The sequence below is a fragment of the Maniola hyperantus genome, chromosome 20, assembly GCF_902806685.2.
Source record: "Maniola hyperantus chromosome 20, iAphHyp1.2, whole genome shotgun sequence".
Taxonomy (NCBI): Eukaryota; Metazoa; Arthropoda; class Insecta; order Lepidoptera; family Nymphalidae; genus Maniola; species Maniola hyperantus.
Window position 1 is genome coordinate 8,600,429 of NC_048555.1, and position 20,458 is coordinate 8,620,886.

The 20,458-nt window shown below is 36.9% G+C and overlaps 1 protein-coding gene across 2 annotated transcripts in view; it reads left to right on the top strand.

Annotated features, from left to right (window-relative positions):
• Nucleotides 1–2,162: 2,162 nt before the first annotated feature.
• Fs (Follistatin) overlaps nucleotides 2,163–20,458 on the top strand; it is a 39,289-nt gene continuing 20,993 nt past the window's right edge. The window contains exon 1 of one of the 2 annotated variants that reach the window (XM_069505490.1): nucleotides 2,163–2,499. In XM_069505490.1, coding sequence (XP_069361591.1) covers nucleotides 2,247–2,499 — 253 coding nt within the window. In that variant the 5' untranslated portion in view covers nucleotides 2,163–2,246. The remainder of the gene's footprint in view (nucleotides 2,500–20,458) is intronic. The other variant, XM_034979401.2, reaches the window with a different exon arrangement.

The following is a 20,458-nucleotide window of genomic DNA, read 5'->3' on the forward strand; positions in this document are numbered from 1 at the left end:
AGGCAAGGTCTCGAAGATTCCCCCTCTTGAATTGCTAGGCTAATTCTTTGTCCGAGGTACCTGCCAGCTCTTCGGTCTCCTGTGATGTCGACAAAAACAAATGAATTAAGTCCGAAGATCTCAAACTTATCCTGTGTTATTGTTGTACACTTTATGGCAATCCTAGTGCAGGCCTATAATTAAGGCGGATTTCTCCAGCCATTACCGATCATAATTGCTTATCAACCTCTGCGTTTTTAAATCATTAACCGCGACGACAAAATTCGGGCGACTTTCGTTTTCAATTTAGTGAATATTATGCATTTCAAATGAGAAGACCATTGGTATAGTACCTACTTTGTTACTCGCATTTCTATCTTAGTAGGTATCATAAGATCGAAAAAAAATCGCTTTAAGTATTTAAATTTAAGTACTTACTTAACTAATTTTATTTTCAAAGAAACCCAACGAAAATGTAGCAAGTATAAGTAAAATAAGCAGAATAATAGAGCAATCTTTTTTTTTTTTCTTTTTTTTTATTTTGCCGGGGCTTTAACGCATTGTGATTATGTCGCCCCCGTATACAAATCAACTTATATTAACAATCACTAATTAAAGTCTATTAAATTTTATGTAAATTATATTGAACTAAAATTACTGGACCGCAATTAGTATAGAGCAATCTTAAATTTAAGTACGACAACATCCATACTATAAAATTATAAATGCAAAAGTGTATGTCTACAGTCTGTCTGTGTGCTAGCTTTCACTGGTTAACCGTTTTTTATAAAATTTAGTACAGTGCTATCTTGCATCCCAGGGAAGGGCATAAACTTAATTATCAAAAAGGTTTTAAGTTTTGTTGAATGTGTAGTATTTTAATTATACTATATATAGCTCAATTATAAATATACATGTATAGCTTATTATAATGAATATCACTCACGATTTAAATAAACGCTAAAATGTAATATTTTCAGTTAAGTGCATACACAATGTTTTATTTAGTAACTATGTAGCTTATCCCCGCGACTTTGTCCGCGTGGACTATACTTTGAAATCCCTATTTTACCCCTTTTGAGGTTGAATTTTTAAAAAATCCTTTGTTAGCGGATGTCTACGTCATAATAGCTATCTGCATTCCGGCCTGATCCACGGTAAATGTGCGTTGTTCATTGATTAGTTAATAAATCAATGGCGTTGTTATATCAGTCAGTCAGTCAGTAAGCTTTTCCTTTTATAAATATATATTTAAAAAAGACAAATAATTAGAATCAACTTTCTAATCACGAACAGCTAGTTTGTAATTTCATTCAAGTATTTTTAAATATTATTAAAATAATACTTATAACGCTTTAATTTGAATCTACATAATATAAAGATAAACTTATAAATTTGTGAAAGCTATAACGTTGAACTGGTATCGATATAGAGCCTATAGACTATCTTGAAACTTAAAAATACACTGTTGCCAAGTGCTTTTTGTGCGAGTACGCGATTTTTTGCGGGTGCCGTCAAATAAGCGCCCTTGAAAAGACTTCAACGCTTTACTTACGCTAAGTTCAATGATCCATGTTTTAATTTAGAGACGCGATTAATTTGATGGATATCTCACGATTAAGTAATCTTCCGTAATAAATAATAATTATTACAAGTATCCGTAGGTACATATTATTATGTAAGTTATATAAAAATGATATAATATAATGTACCTACCTAAGTATTTATTTATATTTGAGACTGAGTTTCATCAATATCTAATATTACTTTATGTCTACCTGCTTTTACAGTAGTACAGAGTATTTTACAGTTTTCCTCGTTTTGTAATAATATGACGCATTGTTACCTACTGGAAAACGGACGGGCGGTAAGATATCTAAAATAGAATCTCTTGCAAATCTACTTTTATTTGTGAGATTTTCTTGTCATTTTCGTGTACTGCCCTGAAAGTTGAATCTGATACGAACGAATTGAAGGTTGTCTTCATTGGTCGTTGTTGCTGAGGCAAGGGTGGCGCGGGTCGCAGCGGTGGAGTGGCAGGGTGCTGCAGCTGCGACGGCGGCGGGAGCGCATTCCGCGGAGGCGGAAGGCGCGCCGACTCGTCAGCCGGCGCGCCACCTCCACGCCGCGCCGCCCGCTGCACTTGCACCGCGGCCCCGACCGCCGCTGACCGCACGCCCTCGCCAGGCGGCCGACAGCGGGTCTCAGTCCGCGTCGACTCTCCGCTAGGGCCACACCGATGGTAAGACGGGCCACGCGGGCGTCGGATGCGTGGTGCGGTGTCTCAAGCAGCGAGTGGCGCGAGTGGCACGCGTGGCGCGCGGCTGTGCGCGCACGTGCCGCGGTGGCGGCGCTCGGGGCGCGCTCGTCGCGCGGCCGACCGTCCGGCGTGCAGTTCCGTGGCGGCGGGCGAACAGCGCAGAGCGCCGCACGCGCCGGCATGCGACGCTAGCCCGAGCATGCGGCTGCCCTTGCTGCCGCTGCTCGTGCTGCCGCTCGTGCTCGTGCGCCCGGCAGCAGGTGAGCACACAAATTTTTTTTCTTCCTCTCCCGTCAATATTTTTATACGATTGCTGAGTGCCAGTGACACGTCAGGTACGCAAACTTTACTTTCCCGGTCCCGAAGTTATCAGTGACCGGCTTTGCGGTAAATATAAATAATTAATTAAATTTAATCAGTCGAAAGAAAATGTGATAATTCGAAGTCGCTTGACCGGTAAAGCGGCTCCCGGTTCGCAATATCGAAACAGCGGTTAAAAAGCTCTCGTATACGATTGATAAATTTAGTGTAATTTTGTCACGCGGTAAGTCAGTTTTGTTTTTCTTCAAAGCCTGGCCTGAACCCGAGTGAACTGTGTAAATCCAATTTACCTGATTTAAACTGTCACCAAGTAATTTGGCAAACAAAACAAACTACAAATAGCAATGCCCGGTAACTTGGGGTACAATTTATTCCACTAACTTTTCGAATAAACAAAGTTACACCGCAGAGTCATAAAACGATATAATTAACACCCGTATTATTTAAAGACGTCGTTAAACATTCAACGTAAAACATAAAATAAACGTTAAATATTCTTGTCTTAAGTGCGAGTAGACAATAATTTACTGTCGCTGCTCTGTATAATTCTTAATCTCTACTTAATTGTTATTACTTGTTTTTTTATCTGTATTATAAGTATTTTTTGTGTTCCTTATATGTAATAATATCCAATATCCAATATCCAGTATAATATAGTACTTAGTTTCCTTATTGAATTTCATTAACCATTATTTCGATTTATTTATAAACTGGAAGTTAAATAAGCACGTTAAATATGCACATCCAAACGTCAACAACCTGTGTGCGTATAATATTTTCCATTCATCCATCAATAACTTTGTTGATATTCAGATTTCAGATCTACGAAAATGGTCATGTTAATGTAACTTACTATTTCAACAAAATAATTCATATATTCATGTTTACTTAATTGGTATGACATTTTAGTTATCTTACCCCATTATCATTAATGGAATAACCGTTTAGATTTTATATTTAAAATTTATTTACATATTCAAATAGTTTCCTTAGTAAGTAGGCAAATCTGTTTTATCGCATAATATTACTTTTGACACAACCACGGTAATATTATACACATAATACACAACCCACGTAGAACGGAATGTGATGGTTCATTTGTTATGGAATCATTTTAATGAATGATGAACGGCAATCCTCAAAATGAAAAATTCAAAATCAAAAGTTAGGCAATGATACTAGGTCTAGGATGATAACTCGTAAAAAATAATAAAAGTCATAGGTAGCTAAAAATCTATAATAAGTATTAGGTAGGATTTAAAAAAAAACTAGAATAAATCGTTTCGGGAATTGATCCTACAGCCTCTATTCACGCGAGGATATCCATAATAACAGTCAGGGAGTCAATTTGTCTGCCTATATGTTACCATTTTTCAGCCAATCCTGATTTTTTTTGGCCCAAATAGTTTTTATTGGAAAATTTACAGTAATACCTAGTCAAGCATTATCTGTACAAATCATGCCCGCGTGGAATGGTTGCAAGAATATTGGCTGCATTTCCGCGCTGAACTTGTATAACTGAAATGGTCAAAAAATTGACCAGCTATTAAAAAATGTCTCCTAAGATTTTTTTGCACTAACACTCATGGCTCCAAGATCTCCTCAGCAAACGGAACAAAAATGTAGCCCTAGACAGAGAGACACACTTGCGCCGCTTATCGTTTCAATCAATTCTGCTGCGACCTCCCGATCTTCATGGCACGGACCAATATGTGTCAACGTAGGTACGTTGCGTCCTACATTATGGCCCATCCGCTTTCCCAGGGACCAGCTACTATCTCGGCTCAACGAGCGCAGGAATATTAGTGTATTTTATTGTACGAGTATTATTAAGAGAGCCATACAGGCTAGGTACCTTTCAGCGTTCTTTTGCCAAGCTTTAGCTAGGTACTTAAGAGAGTGAAGTCTGACATAGGATACCTTTTGCCCTGGAAAATCAATGAGTTCCCACGAGATTTCAAAAACCAAAATTTTCGCAGAAGTCATGGACACCAGCTAATAACTTAATGAGTATCAGCAATAAATATTATACACTTAGATTTTTTCCAAAAAAAAATGTCAGTAAAAAAATACTTACTGTAGGTAGGTATAACGTGTAAAATTTAACTTGTCACGCGCCATTTTAACTTTTTATGTCAAATTTCATGTCAAAAGTACGATTTTAGTCCTTATTTTAAAGGTAAACCTTACTTTTGACATAACGGTTGACCCATAGAGTTAAAATAGCGCATGAGGAGTCATTTTTAACGGACTATAATAAGAGTGTACCAGTGACAGTCTATAAACAAGGGCCCAGAGCGGTCAAGTAGTTTTACTTCCTTTGAAACTCAGCTGCGAGTAAATGCAGACCTAGAACTATAATACAGTTTGAAAATGGTTAGAAAACATTTACTAGAAATATAAAGAAAAATTCATAAAGAATGATGAAGAAATAAAGGTTTTTATGTAAATTATTCATGTTGCACCATATTTTTTAATAACTGCTCTATAGGTACTTACATAATATTCTAAAAGAAAAACCTTCCACAAAAAGGTAATAAGTACTTTGCATAAGTCCATAGGTGCATTGGTCAAGCATTTTACAACTTCCTTTAACCTAGACGCAGTAAGCAAACTGTTGAATGAATATGTTTACAATTTTCATAATGCGACGTACCTACGTAGCGTAGGGGCGTAGGGTCAAACGCGAATGACCAATATGGATTATGGACTCAACGCACTATAATTATGCTAATATAAAAACTCATTATTAATACGCATTCATTACTGAAAAGTACGGAAAGTTACAACCAAGACAGTCACGCTTTGTACATTGGCAAATAAACCCATTGGTCTCAAAGACTTGTAGGAAAAAAGACCGAACCATTATACATCATCTCTTCACTCTCTCTCCCAAAAAAAATCATTTATCTACATCACACATAATTTTCTAAAAACGTAAATCGCTGGCATAATCTAGATTAAAACAAAATAAAACATAACATGTCACCACGTCATGTCGTCGTAGTAGGTACATAATATTCTATTAGGTATCTCTAAATTCTAAGAGGATACAAAAAAATACAATCATTCAAAAATACGGTTTTTACCTCCGAGTACTTATAAAGTCATCAATATCTTTTAATGATTATTATTACACGTCTATTACCCGCGTTTATGTATCAGATGCATATACGGGTAGACAGGTATCTAAGTATTTCTGCAGCAAGAAAATGAGTGTAAAAAACCGGCTAAGGGTGAGTTGGGCCTCGCTCTTTTAGGGTTCCGTACATAATCACGTTTTGGTCACAGCTTACAAACTACTTTATGAAACAACATTTTACACAATATTTATTGTTTAAATAAAGATAGTAAATGTGTACATAATATACCGAAACTTCATATTCCTAACTCCTTATAGTTCGGCTTTTTTAGATAGACCCTGTCACAAAAATGGTCTAAAACTGACAACTTTAAATTCTCCCCTTTTTTTGGTTTTTTTTAAGATATAAAAGAATAAAAACATATTCGTACACACAATGACCTCTACACAATGATAACCCACATGCTAGGGTAAAAAAATAATCCGGCTCCTTTTTTAGGGTTCCGTACCTCAAAAGGAAAAACGGAACCCTTATAGGATCACTTTGTTGTCTGTCTGTCTGTCAAGAAACCTACAGGGTACTTCCCGTTGACCTAGAATCATTGGCAGGTAGGTGGGTCTTATACCTGGCATTAGGGGAAAAATCTGAAAACCGTGAATTTGTGGTTACATCACACAAAAAAAATTGTGGTCATAAACTAATTATTAGTATTTTTAATTTTCGAAGTAAGATAACTGTATCAAGTGGGGTATCATATGAAAGGGCTTTACCTGTGTATCCTAAAACATATTATTATTTATTTTTATGAGTAATACGACTGTGGTACGGAACCCTCGTTGCGCGAGCCTGACTCGCACTTGGCCAGTTTTTTATATGGGAGAGGCCCCTGACACGCGGACAGGCAGACAGCAGAGTAACATCGTTTTACCTTTTGGGCACGGAACCCTAAAAGCGACCGGAAACGCTCGTCGCATAGTGCCTCGTGCGGTCATTAGGTGCTCATAATGACGACTATTACTGCAAATTGCAGTTTCCAATGAAAAAATTCATTTCGCGTTGAAATGATTTTTCTGATAATTTTGCTTTCCCATTCCATTTATAATGTCGCAGCGAAGTTTTTCTGCAGTTTCTTTTCGGTAAGGAAATCGTTTCGAAACTGTGTATATAGTCCGTACAAAATGAGTTTTCACGCGCCATTTTAAGTCTATTAAATGTCAACTGTCATGTCAAATGTAATGTCGGTTTTTCTTTAAATAAGGTGTAAAATCGTACTTTTGGCATGACAGTTGACACAAAGTTAAAATAGCGCGTGAAAACTCATTTTGTACGCTTTATAGAGTCATTTATCACTACCCATATTATTAGGTAGGTATAAATGCGAAAATGTGTTGGTTTGTAGTTCCCAAATTATACCCACCAACTTGCTAAGCAACCAAAATTTAATCATGCGACCGCGTATAGCCGAATCAGTTGACTGGGTCGAACTCCGAATCGCATTTGCAAGTGTAAATAAACATTATACACCGAGACGAGCCCGAAGAGCGTCGAAGGCGGACTGGTACGGCGGCGCACCGTGATGACTCGAGAGGACCCGCATATCCACCATATCAGACACCTGCGGGCTAGTGATGGCCAAGCTCCAGATATATCGATATCGAGTAGGTATAGCATGATGCAAGAATTAAAACATATACTTTTTGAATGAAAACTTGGGTGATTTTAAGATGGATAAAAACTTCAAGGTCGCGTCACCGCCATGTTAAACTTTAAATAGATAAATAAATAAATAAAAATACTTTTTATTCAAGTAAACTTTCACAAGTACTTTTGAATCGTCGCGTCGGATGCATCTACCACTTTTTCTGAATGCTTTTATTATAGGTACTTGAAGATGTAAAAACTAAACTAACATTAATATTACTCGGAGTAGTAAAAACTAAACTAATATAGATCCAATTTACAAAATTATGAAAACAATTTTGATACTACAAATTACTTTGAAAATCCAAAAAAATAATCCCTGTGATTTCATAGTTTTAAGTTTTTCATTCTGTCGGCAGTCCCCACTGACTGCCAATTTTTTTAATTCCTGTCTAGTTTGTAGAGACTGTTTTGTCTAAAATAATGATATCGAGCTTCAGACAGAATTTTAATTTCCAGCCGATTAAAGGTGAGACGATTGCAAACTGTAACAAACACTTGCCGTAATGCTTTTACGTGATTTTGTGTTTCTTCTACGTTAAATAAGTGTTAAGCAGTAAAATAAGTATTAACCTACTTAGTTAAATTGTTTGACTATATATTAGAGTTCACAACGCTTAATGATAACTGTAAGTATAAAATATGTATATCTGTATTATTAAATTATTATATCGATTGAAAGTTAAAGAGATTCCTTGTGTCATATTTTAAACTAGCTTATGCTCGCGACTTCGTCCGCGTGGACTACACAAATTTCAAACCCCTATTTCACGCCCTTAGGGGTTTAATTTGCAAAAATCCTTTCTTAGCGGATGCCTACGTTATAATAGCTATCTACATGCCAAATTTCAGCCCGATCCGTCCAGTAGTTTGAGCTGTGCGTTGATAGATCAGTCTGTCAGTCAGTCAGTCAGCCAGTCAGTCACCTTTTCCTGTTATATATTTAAGATTACGTGACACTGGACGGGTGCAAAACTAACTATGTTACTGTTTGTACCTACCTATAGGATTTTTAAAAACCTTAATCCATACGAAGTCGCAGATATCCGGTGTAAGAATACAATAATCTAATGTTATTAAGGTCTGTTAAAAATGTTGCCTTAGTAGATAATTTAGAGTACTCGACAGAAAATATTGTACATCGACTTTTAGAAAGAGATAGCGGTTTCGTAGAGCGTTGTCTCTGTTGTAGAGACCGACAAAACGTCACATAGATATGAGTGACAGAAACAACGCTCTACAAATCCGAAATCTCGCTCTAAAGATCGATGTACAATATTTCTAGCCGGCTACTATACCTAATGCAGTTTTCTGAAATTCATCTTTAATCTGTTTTAATAAGTTCCGTGGGAGTACTGCGATATCGAATTAGAAAAGCGCTTTCGTCTGTATTTTTGAATTTTATTAGTTACGTATGAGATGAGTACATTATTTATTAATGTTTTACAATATGCACATTACGTCGCCGCTAACGGGTTTATTGCTTTGGAATGAACTCGGCCGTCTGCATGCCAAACGGCGATTCCTGGTGATCGCCCCTTTGAATTATGCGCACAGGCACACTTACGCGTCTGCATTCAATCGCCTCGCGAGATTTATGTATGGCCCGCCCGTTTTGCCTATACATACAAATGATTCCTTGAATTTTCGAAGTAGACTCTGGATACCGACCAAACTCGTGTTCTCAGTAATTGTATCGATATCTATGTTTTCGGTGCAGTTACATCACTACTGCACTACCCCGAATGCACTGCCGGCAGAGTGAACGATGCCGGGTTGTCGTGGAACTGTCTGACAGCTGATAATGACTACACATCGATGTAAAACGGTTTGGTAAAGCAAAGTAATTGAAATAGTTGATTTAACAGATTTCTGATTTTACTTATAGTCCGTAAAAAAGGAATCCTCACGCGCCATTTTAGCCCTATGGGTCAACTGTCATGTCAATAGTTGTCTTTTTTAAAGATAGAGACTGCAAGAAATAAAATTTTTGGAAGGTACGTAGGTAATTTTTTTTTTTTTTTTAATTACCAACATAAAGAATGTTTAACAAACCCAATTTAGACACAGCAAAAAACCACGAAGGTTTAAAAAGTGTGCCATTCCGTCTACTTCTTAATACATAATAATAGTGCTTCTATAAATAAATATACATTGTTTATAGAGGGATCATTACAATTTGTTAATATAATAGGATTTTAGCTTATATTTTAAATTAAATCTAGTTACTAAGGTAACTTAAAAGGTACAGACTGAAATGTGTGTAACATATTCAGCCGCATCCGGCTGATCGAAGAATTATTGCTAATGACACCAGCAGAGGATGGCGCTACCGTGATCCCTACATAGAATTTTTAGCGACGCGCCCGACACTGCCGACATAACTCACATTTGCATTTTGCATGGACAAAATGCACCCCTTGATTTCTGCTATTGCAACGCTAGCGGTCATAAAGAACCTATTGCACCGATAAGTTTAAAATGAAACGCGCTATTAGGTATAGATAGGTATATCTAAATGTAAAAAATATTATTTATTATCAAAATGAGTGAGTGACGCTCACGGATCCAGACGCTGGCTGGACCACTGTATAACCACCAAGTCCGCTCTATCGTCTATTGTAAATGTTTACGTTAAATATGACGTATTTTGGTCAGACCATTATCCATTAGTAATAGAGTGTAATTTAGATTCGATTAAGCCGAAAGTAACTTTAAACATGAAATCAGTAGATAACAAAATTCTTTGGGGAGATCGAAAACCTGAACAGATAGAATCGTACAGTAAGCTGTGTAACGAGAGACTGGGTCTTATCGAACTTCCCAATGATAACTGTTGTTCCCAATATATCTGTACAACTGCGGATCACACTATGTTTATTGACAAGCTATACAGCGATATTGTTGTGATCTTAACGGGAGCCGCTTCTGAGTGTAGTAGTGTCAGCAGGGGCGGGGGGAAGCGTCCTGTGGTTGGGTGGAATAGATATGTACTCGGCGCTCATAGGGAGGCTAGGTCTGCGTTTTTGATGTGGATATGGTATGGTAAACCCATTAGAGGTCATGTATTTGAGGAGATGCAAAGGAGCCGCAGTATTTTTAAGTCACGGCTAAAATGGTGTCAAAACCATAGCGAGCAAATACGAATGGATATCTTAGCTTCACATCACTCAAAGCAGGACTTCCGAAATTTCTGGAAAGCCACGAACAAATCAAATGGTAGGCCTGGTCTTCCAGTGAGCGTTGAAGGCATTAGTGACCATGGGCTTATAGCTGACTTGTTTAAAGATCATTTTACAGTAAAATCACCATTGGGGTCATCACGGTCAGGGGGGGGGTCGGGAGACGTGTGGTCGGGAGATTGGTGTCCGATTTACAGCCAATGACGTTAACAAGGTTATTACTTCTATGTCGCGCGGCAAATCTCCCGGCCATGACGGCCTCAGCATAGAACACCTGAAACACGCTGGTCCCCATCTTCCCCGGGTGCTAGCGATATTTTATAATATGTGCATAGGACATTCGTACTTGCCTGTAGCACTGATGAAAACCGTGGTGGTACCAATCGTGAAAAATAAAACTGGGGACATCTGTGACAAGTCTAACTACAGGCCGATTTCCCTTGCTACAGTTGTTGCTAAAGTACTTGACGGTTTGCTTAATACACAATTGGATACGTTCATTAAGCTGCATGACAACCAGTTTGGTTTCAGACCTGGTTTATCTACAGAGTCAGCCATATTGTGTCTTAAGCAAACTGTCCGGTACTATACGGAAAAACGTACCCCCGTCTACGCATGTTTTCTCGATCTGTCCAAGGCATTTGACCTGGTGAATTACGACATCCTGTGGCAAAAACTGAAAGATACTGGAATGCCCGATGAAATTAACAGGATCTTCAAATTTTGGTATGAAAACCAGGTCAATGTCGTGCGATGGTCGGAAAGCTTTTCTAGGCCTTATAGGTTGGAGTGTGGCGTGAGGCAGGGGGGCTTAACCTCGCCTAAGCTTTTCAACCTCTACGTCAATGCGCTGATAGAGGCACTTAGCAGTACGCGTGTCGGATGTCATATTGATGGAGCGTGTCTCAATAACATTAGTTATGCAGACGACATGGTGTTGCTGAGTGCGTCTGTCTGTGGTATCACGAAACTGTTGGGCATTTGTGAGACCTATGCCCACAGTCACGGCTTGACCTACAATGTCAAGAAGAGTGAATGCATGGTCTTTCAGGCCAGGGGAAAAACACTTCCTCCCACTGTACCACCTATAAAGCTGTATGAGACTCCACTAAAGAGAGTGGAGCAGTTTAAATACCTGGGGCATGTTATATCCTCTGACCTGAAAGACGATGCAGATATAGAGAGAGAACGCAGGGCGTTGTCTGTTAGGGCGAACATGATCGTCCGCAGGTTTGCTCGTTGTTCTGTAGCCGTCAAAATCGCTCTTTTCAGAGCATATTGCACCTCCTTCTACACGAGCAGCCTGTGGATCGATTACACGCAAAAGCAGTACAATGCCCTGCGTGTACAATATAATAATGCATTCAGGATGCTGATGGGGCTGCCCAGATTCTGCAGCGCGTCAGGGATGTTCGCCGAGGCGCATGTAGACTGTTTTTATACTACTATGCGAAAGCGGTGCACATCCCTGTTGCGTAGAGTCCGGTCCAGCCCCAATGGCCTCCTGAAGGTATTTTCTGACAGGATCGACTGCCAGTACTTGAATCACTGTTGTATGATTCACGTGCTGGCAAATCGATCCTGTCCTAATTTAAATAGTTATAGATTTTTTTACTAACAAATAGGTTTAAGTTTCGTGTAATTACTAACACTAATATTAATAATTACTAACAATTAGGTTTAAGTTTCGTGTAATTACTAACACCAATATGATCCTTGTTGGTCGAAATAAAAACATTTTATTTATTTTTTATTTATTTAAAATACAGCTAACCTTGTTTTGCCACTACTCTCATGAAAAATTAATAATTCCATTTAATTTTTATTTACTAGCAGACTGTTGAAAAATCAAGCTAATTTCCTGACAAATAAGAAACGATTTGTCAAATATGTTCAAACTCACATTTCGAATTGCACATTTTGATCCATTACGTGCGTTAGTTCAGTTCTAAAGAATTTTTTGGCAAATCCTCAGGAATTCGCACGCTCCTATGTCATTTCGTGAACATACTGTTATTTTCAAAGCGGTATTGTATGTACCTACCCGTGAAGAAAGAGCAATGATCGCAGGAAAATTCATTTCGAAAAACAATTATGTATTATATTTTTAACCGACTTCAAAAAAGGAGGAGTCGTCGGAATGTTTTTTTTATTTTTTATGTATGTTCCCCGATTACTCGAAATTATTCGATTCATTATTATATTTTTTGTTTGAAATGGTATACTTTCAAAGTGGTCCCCTGATGAACATCTTCGAAGTTAGATAATGAAACTTCTCAATGGATAAGAGTAAATTGCTCGCGATCAGTGTAATAGCTTAATAAAAAGTAAATTTTTAACTGGCGTAGCATATTTTAATACATGGGACCATTAAAAGTTGTGAAATAAAAAAAAATACAAAAAATAAAACCGACTTCAATAACTAACCGTGTCTGTACACGTAAAATTAAAAAATAAATTTAATTTATTACCAAATGTATTATTATATACCTACAAGAGTTAATATAGTTGTATATTAATGTATTTGGGTCGGTTTTTTTTTTTTGAAAAAATTTAAGACTTGAATGCCCGCGACTCCATCCGCGTGGATTTAAAAATCCCATGGGAACTCTTTTATTTTCCGGGAAAAAGTATATACCTAGCCTATAGCCGTCTCCGAAATACAAGCTATCTCTGTACAAAATTTTGTCAAAATCGGTTAAACAGATGAGCTGTGAGTATGTGACAGACACAGACACACTTGCACATCTGAAGTCTCGACTATTTGTGTACATTGTGTATACTTGTATGAACTTCTTTTCTTATAAAATGTTTTCTATTATTGCTTCTAAACAAGATCCATGTTAATTTGACACACATTACAAGTAACAACACCTACGTATTTTTTAAACCACACAATCTTCTAATCCTACCAAATCACCTGTCAATGCAATCAACATTCACTTCGAGCTGTAAAATATACACCTTTTACGAATAATAATTAAAAGCTCATAAATTCAAAGTTTTATTAATCTAAGATAACATAATCCAGCGGCGCAGACTGATTTATTTCAATAATAATCAAACGGCTAGACGGCGAATTATGCAAAACTCGAGTATAGTTCCAGACACCTGCTTAAATATGTCCTTCAACGTCCCAGAACCGAAAACTGGGTCGCCGGGAGGCTGCCAGACGATCACAATTTTAAATAAGGGACAAAGTTTAGAGAGGACAATTAATGCAACGTTACAAGCCGTCGCCTCCCTTGGCAACAGTTGGCGATTTTATTTGAAACGTCTCGTCGTTTTACCGCCTCCTGTATTTACCCATAGCAACTTTGTATTAGCACAGAATAAAAGTACTGGATTAAGTATATTATTAATCAGTAATCACCATCCATATTAAAAATACGAAAGTGTGTTTGTTTAATGTTTATTGGTTTGTAATTCAATCACGCCGCAACGAAGCAACGGATCGGCGTAATTTTTTGCATGGATATGACATGGAAAGTAATACAGGCTACTAAATCCCAGCGAACAAAATCGCAGGCATAAGCTAGTATTAGAAATAATAAATTTGAAAGTTTGGATATTTGTTGCTCCCTCACGCCCTCCGGAAAACTGAATCGATTTGGCTAAAATTTAAAACCAAAAAGTGCCCGTGGAATTTCGAACAAACGACGAACGGGATTGCAGGCATAATCCAGTTCACAGATGAGTCAAGCCCTGATCTATGATCCAGTTAACTTCGTAATAAAGGGAATCTAACAACTTATTTTTTAAATGTTTTTCTCCTTTTTGTTTTTAGGATTCCGTACCTCAAAAGGAAAAAAGGAACCGTTATTGGATCATTTTGTCGTCTGTCTATTTTTCCGTCTGTCGTGTCTGTCAAGAAAACCTATGGGGTACTTCCCGTTAACCTAGAATCATGAATTCAGGTAGGTAGGTCTTATTAGCACAAGTAAAGGAAAAAATCCGAAAACCTGTGTGTGATTCTAGTTACACGGGAAGTACCCTATAGGTTTTCTTGACAGACATGACAGATAGACGGACAGACGGATAGACGGACAGACAGACAGACAACGAAATGATCCTATAAGGGTTCCGTTTTTCCTGTTGAGGTACGGAACCCTAAAAACGTAGGAGGAAATTGATTTATTTTGGCGCCAATGATATTGTGTCAACTAAAAATGAAAATATTATGTTTGTCATTTCCGCTCACCACAAAAATAAAGTAATTTGTTGATAGCGCGGATTCGAAACGAACTGTGCGTATAATTAACTGGACTGTTTTAGAGGTGGCTATTCTGGGGCCATTCATGATGCTCCTAATATCTACATGGTTGACACATACAAACTACATATTACGAATCTAGTTTTATGTTAAAAAAAATATTATAGTAACAAACTTTTTTATCTAAGTAGGTACCTATCAAAAAGGTTCAGAAGGTAGGTCAAGTAATATTTTCGTTTCATTCTCTGTGCCGATTTTGATGCGGATTTTGCATTAGATAAATAACTATTACTGTATGTTCGTAGAGGAGTTTGCTATTTTAGGTAAACAAGGGGCACTGCAGTATTTATAATTATATTCATATATATATTTATTAAGACAACCATAAAATTGGTAGGTATATACATGTTCAAATATATATACACATATACATTATTTGATATACAACTTATTAATAGGTGTCACAGCATGTGCCAAAAAAAATAAAAAATTAAACATTTAAAAGTTCCCTGTGTTCAAGCTGATACATTAAAATAAAAGTAAAATACAAAATTATTATCAATTAATAAAATCAGTCATTACGAAACAGTGAAAAATGTTACTAAGTAAGTATTATTACTAAGACTCTGCTGTAATACGTAAGTAGAGAGTTGGAATTTTCACAGAATGTGTATTTCTATCTCCGCTATAACAACAAATAATAAAAATTTTAAAATGGCTGCCATGAAATAGATTAAAAAGTTTTATTTCTTATACGATTTTACAGACCCTTCGTATGCGAGTCTGACGCGCACTTGACCTGTTTTTGACAAAAAGCAGTCACTTAGCTTTTGCACGCTCTTAGGTATTCATCAGTTAATTAATTTGCTGTAAACAGAAAATCAAAAATAGAGGCGTGCATAATTGAATAAACGATCTTAGAGTTGTCTATTCTGGGGTCATTCATGCCACAATATGAGACTTGATTGCTACAAATCTATTTGTGTTATTGCGCGCATGCCGATGACGCGTTGTTTGTTTCACGTGGCCGCTTGGAATTTTGAAGCTTTTTTTAGTTCTTACCCGACTTCGGAAGAATAATAATGAATGAGTTTAGCGATCATTCCGAAAATCAACCCATAGTAATTTGTGGGAAACAATATGAGTGTACTTACGTAGTACTTACTAGTCTTATACAACAAAATACTTGAAAACTTCAACACAAAAGAGGAGAAAAAGCTTCAAGCTGAAGCTTACTCTCCTTTTTTGTGTTAGTTATATTATTAAATATATTTATATATTATTTATTAATAGTACTTAGGTAAGTATATTATTTTATAATCTTAGACACTAGGTAGGTATATATATTTTATATTGATATTTTTACCTATGTAAAATATAAATATAAAAAGAGGAAACTAACTAACCTGTCATAATACAAGCCACTGGGTTTATATTTAGATATATTGGGATATATTTGAGATTTCGTATAATACTTAGCTAGATTCTCTCCTTTAACATAGGCTCCCATAAGAAAGAATTTTTCGGACGGAGCGAGTCAGCTATACCTTTTCTAATATAGGATGGTGATTTTAACAGCTCAGAGGCATGGGTGAGGTAGCGTATAATTGGTAATACACCTATTATCGATTATTATCCTCATAGAACTTGAAATCGATAGTTGTATGGTCAGATTATAATTTAAAAAAAAAAATTAACATTTTTTTACAACAGTATACAATAATAATTTATTTAATACAATATTAGATCTATATATATATATTCTTATTATGTGAATAGAACTTTAATATTTATAAAAAAGTAATATAAGTTACCTAAATATTAATTTTTATATGTTCGATTTATTTTATTTCAAAATCGATGTTTATTAGTCTGTGGTTATTCGTTATGCATGCGTATGCGCTTCACTACGATAAGTCGGTGGTATTTCTACTCGGTAGTGGTATCCATCAATGTATTTTTATTTTGTAACATATTTTTGTAAATGTTGTGTTAACTTGTAAATGGCGACTACATTTAGTAAGTTATATGTTCAGAATAAGAATTTTTTAATGTAATAGTATAAGTAGCCGAAAGTTAACCTAATAAATAAAATAAAATAAAATGAAGTACCTACGACACTTATGTGTAGAATATATTTTTTACAAAAAAATAATACGGAACTTCATAGACGTGAGCTGTCATAATCACCATCCTATATTAGACAAGGTATAGTGGTTGGATAAACACCTACAGCTTATACCTAATGCAATGAAAATATCTAACTAGGTATTTTAAAATCCAGAAATGTAGCTTTGTTTTGCTAATTATACAATTAAAATATTTCTTTCCTAACCATTGTCTGGTAGGTACCTATTAAATAAAGATTAATCAAAATACCAAATTTTTTCCTATCTTCTATTTAACAGCAATGTCAAGAAAAAAATCGGCCACGGTTTAATCAAAATACTTTAGCTACAAAAAACCGGGCAAGTGCAAATAATTCTTTCACTTTACAATTAGTATTCCGTGATTCAGTCGGAAAAACTTTCCGTGAACAAAAATCAAAAATTAACAAACATAAGTAGTTTTTTTTGCGGTTGATTTGTTTCTTTCAATCAAGAGTGTATTCTAAGTAGGTAACTGCTTAATTAGACATTGTAACTTATAGTGCGGTTACTAGGTACCTTAATATTTTTTCTGAAAAAAAAGCCACCGATTTAAGAACCTCCTTTTTGTAAGTCGATTTATAAAAAATCCCTGACAGACAGACGCCGAAGTGTAAGTTAAGCTTTTTTCAAGTAGCTACGGAACACTAAAAGGGAGTAAAAGTAGATTACCTATGAGGATTCAAAATACAGATCTGTTTTCATAATCCGTAATTATTGTGGCGCCAAACCTAAAAAAATCGGCGCCCGCGCCGGTCTATGCGTCAGGCGGATGGTAATTATTTTATAAATTATATCTACCTAAAGGTTTTTTCTAGACTTTACACACGGTTTCTCCAAACCATCATGAAATTGCAACTAATGTGCATAGGAATGGTCCGTTTATAAAATTGAAACAAGTGCGTAATCCATACTTCTATACTAATAGGTAAAGTTTGAAAATTTGTTTGTAGGGGGTAATTTCTAGAACTACTGAACGGACTTTGAAAATTCTTTTACCCGTAGAAAGCTACATTTCTAATTTAATTATTCCTGAATGACATAGGGTCCCAAGGTGCTGGAATGGCAACCTCGCACCGGAAGACGCAGCGTTGGAAGACCCCCCACTATAGGTGGACGGACGACATCAGACGCAGTTCGCAGGGAGCTGCTGGACCCAGGCGGCGCAAGACCGTGGCGTGTGGAAGTCCGTACAAGAGACCTATGTCCAGCAGTGGACGTCTATTGGTTGATGATGATGATGATGAAATGACATAGGCTATATTTTTCGTAGTAATTGAAATATCATTAACGGTGAAGGAAAACATCGCGAGGAAACCTGCATGCCTGAGAGTTCTCCATAATGTTCTCAAAGGTGTGTGAAGTCTACCAATCCGCACATGGCCAGCGTGGTAGACTATGGGCAAAACCCTTCTCTCTATAGGAGACCCGTGCTCTGTAGTGAGCCGGCGATGGGTTGATCAAGATGGTGAAAAAATAATTCGACTGATATATGCTGTCGCAAGTCTCAACTGAGCCGAACGTCTTGGCTAAGCATAGTCTGAGCTTCCTAAGTTCATTTACAAGGCTGATAAAGTTTTTACTCTGTGTAGCGTAAAGAAAAGATAGGCCGTTCGGCGTACGCGCAGCAGACAGCGAGTCAATGGCCGCCGCGACCGCGCCGTGTAAACCATTATTCAATTCCATTCGCATTTTTACCGGTGAATGGTGATCGCCGATACGACAGCCGCTTTATACAGAAAATCGCGGTTAATAATAATTTTAATGCGCATTTTTTATACGGCCGATGGGGTCAAACGAATCAGGACTTGGAAATTTTATCAAAGAAGCACGTCATCGTCGTGATTTCTTGTCCTAAGCACTGCCTTCTTTAATACTTGTCAGTTGTCGTAATAGTATTATTGTTGGTCTAGTGCCGATCCAGCAGCGATTCCCTGCGACTTGTTCGATATCGTCTCTCCATCTAATCCCCATTATTTACAGGGTTATTATTTACTCTTTAAAAATTTTCTTTTTAATCTTTATAAATTCCGTGGGAACTCTTTGATTTTCCGGTATAAAAAGTAGCCCATGTCCGTTTCCAAGATGCGAGCTATTTCTATTATTAAATAGATGCTGCCCGTGACTTCGGCCACTTAGATTTAGGTTATTAAAAAATTCCATGGGCACTCTTTGATTTTGCGATATAAAAAGTAGCATATGTCCAATGCTCGGGATGCAAGCTAGCTCTGTACCAAATTTTGTCCAAATTGGTTTAACGGATAAGCCGTGAAAAGTTAGATTTCCATAGTACAGGACCTGTCCTGTGTTGAGAAAATAACTTATTGATGTTTGCCACATTACACAATATATTTTATTGTAAAATGATACACCACATAAATAAAATACCGATTTGGTTAGTTCCACCTCAACTGTTTAGGTGGGTGGAGTGGGATATGGGTTGCTATAATATTTTATTGTAAAAGCTTTACATTTTACGACTTTATGTAACAATTTTTACATACTCGCCTAAACTATTAAAATAGTTTTATATGCTATAAATGCGTCGAACCGTGTAATAAACAAGGTTGAAATACATACGATACCTCAGGGTGGATCCAGCGTGGCGGGCTAAGGCCTACACCCTTCTCATTCTGAGAGGAGACCCGTTCTCAGTAGTGGGTCTGCTATGGGTTGTTTATGATGACAGCTGATACGATTTTAAGTGTGCGGTTAAGAAAAGTTAGATTTCAATAGTACAGGACCTGTCCTGTGTTGAGAAAATAACTTATTGATGTTTGCCACATTACTCAATATATTTTATTGTAAAATGATGCACCACATAAATAAAATACCGATTTGGTTAGTTCCACCTCAACTGTTTAGGTGGGTGGAGTGGGATATGGGTTGCTATAATATTTTATTGTAAAAGCTTTACATTTAACGACTTTATGTAACAATTTTTACATACTCGCCTAAACTATTAAAATAATTTTATATGCTATAATGCGTCGAACCGTGTAATAAACAAGGTTGAAATACATACGATACCTCAGGGTGGATCCAGCGTGGCGGACTAAGGCCTACACCCTTCTCATTCTGAGAGGAGACCCGTTCTCAGTAGTGGGTCTGCTATGGGTTGTTTATGATGACAGCTGATACGATTTTAAGTGTGCGGTTATTATTTTAAAGAAGATTCCACAAAAAATGCGAACTGAGTTGATACACAACATCCAGGTACTTTCCAAAGATATTTTACCCGTCCTTTAGGTACTCACCAGCTTATTTCTAATAAATACCTAATTTTCAGTATGTAAAAGCGATATTCAAGTTAAAATATTTGGAGTTCGAATTTCTTAACAATCGAGCTCAGACCTCCGTTCATCGCTGCATCAAACATTTTAAAAGTCTCGTGTTCATGAGTTTTACAATTAACACGTCTCAAATGCACAAGGAAAAGTAAGCGTAAGTTCAGATAAGGAACTGTGGTCGTCGACACAAATAGGATAATTTGCTGTGTCATCCTCGTCGGCGAGACTTTTTGTCGTGACTTCTGTCTTTCTTCTTCGATGTCGAGCAACAGAAGTAGTTCC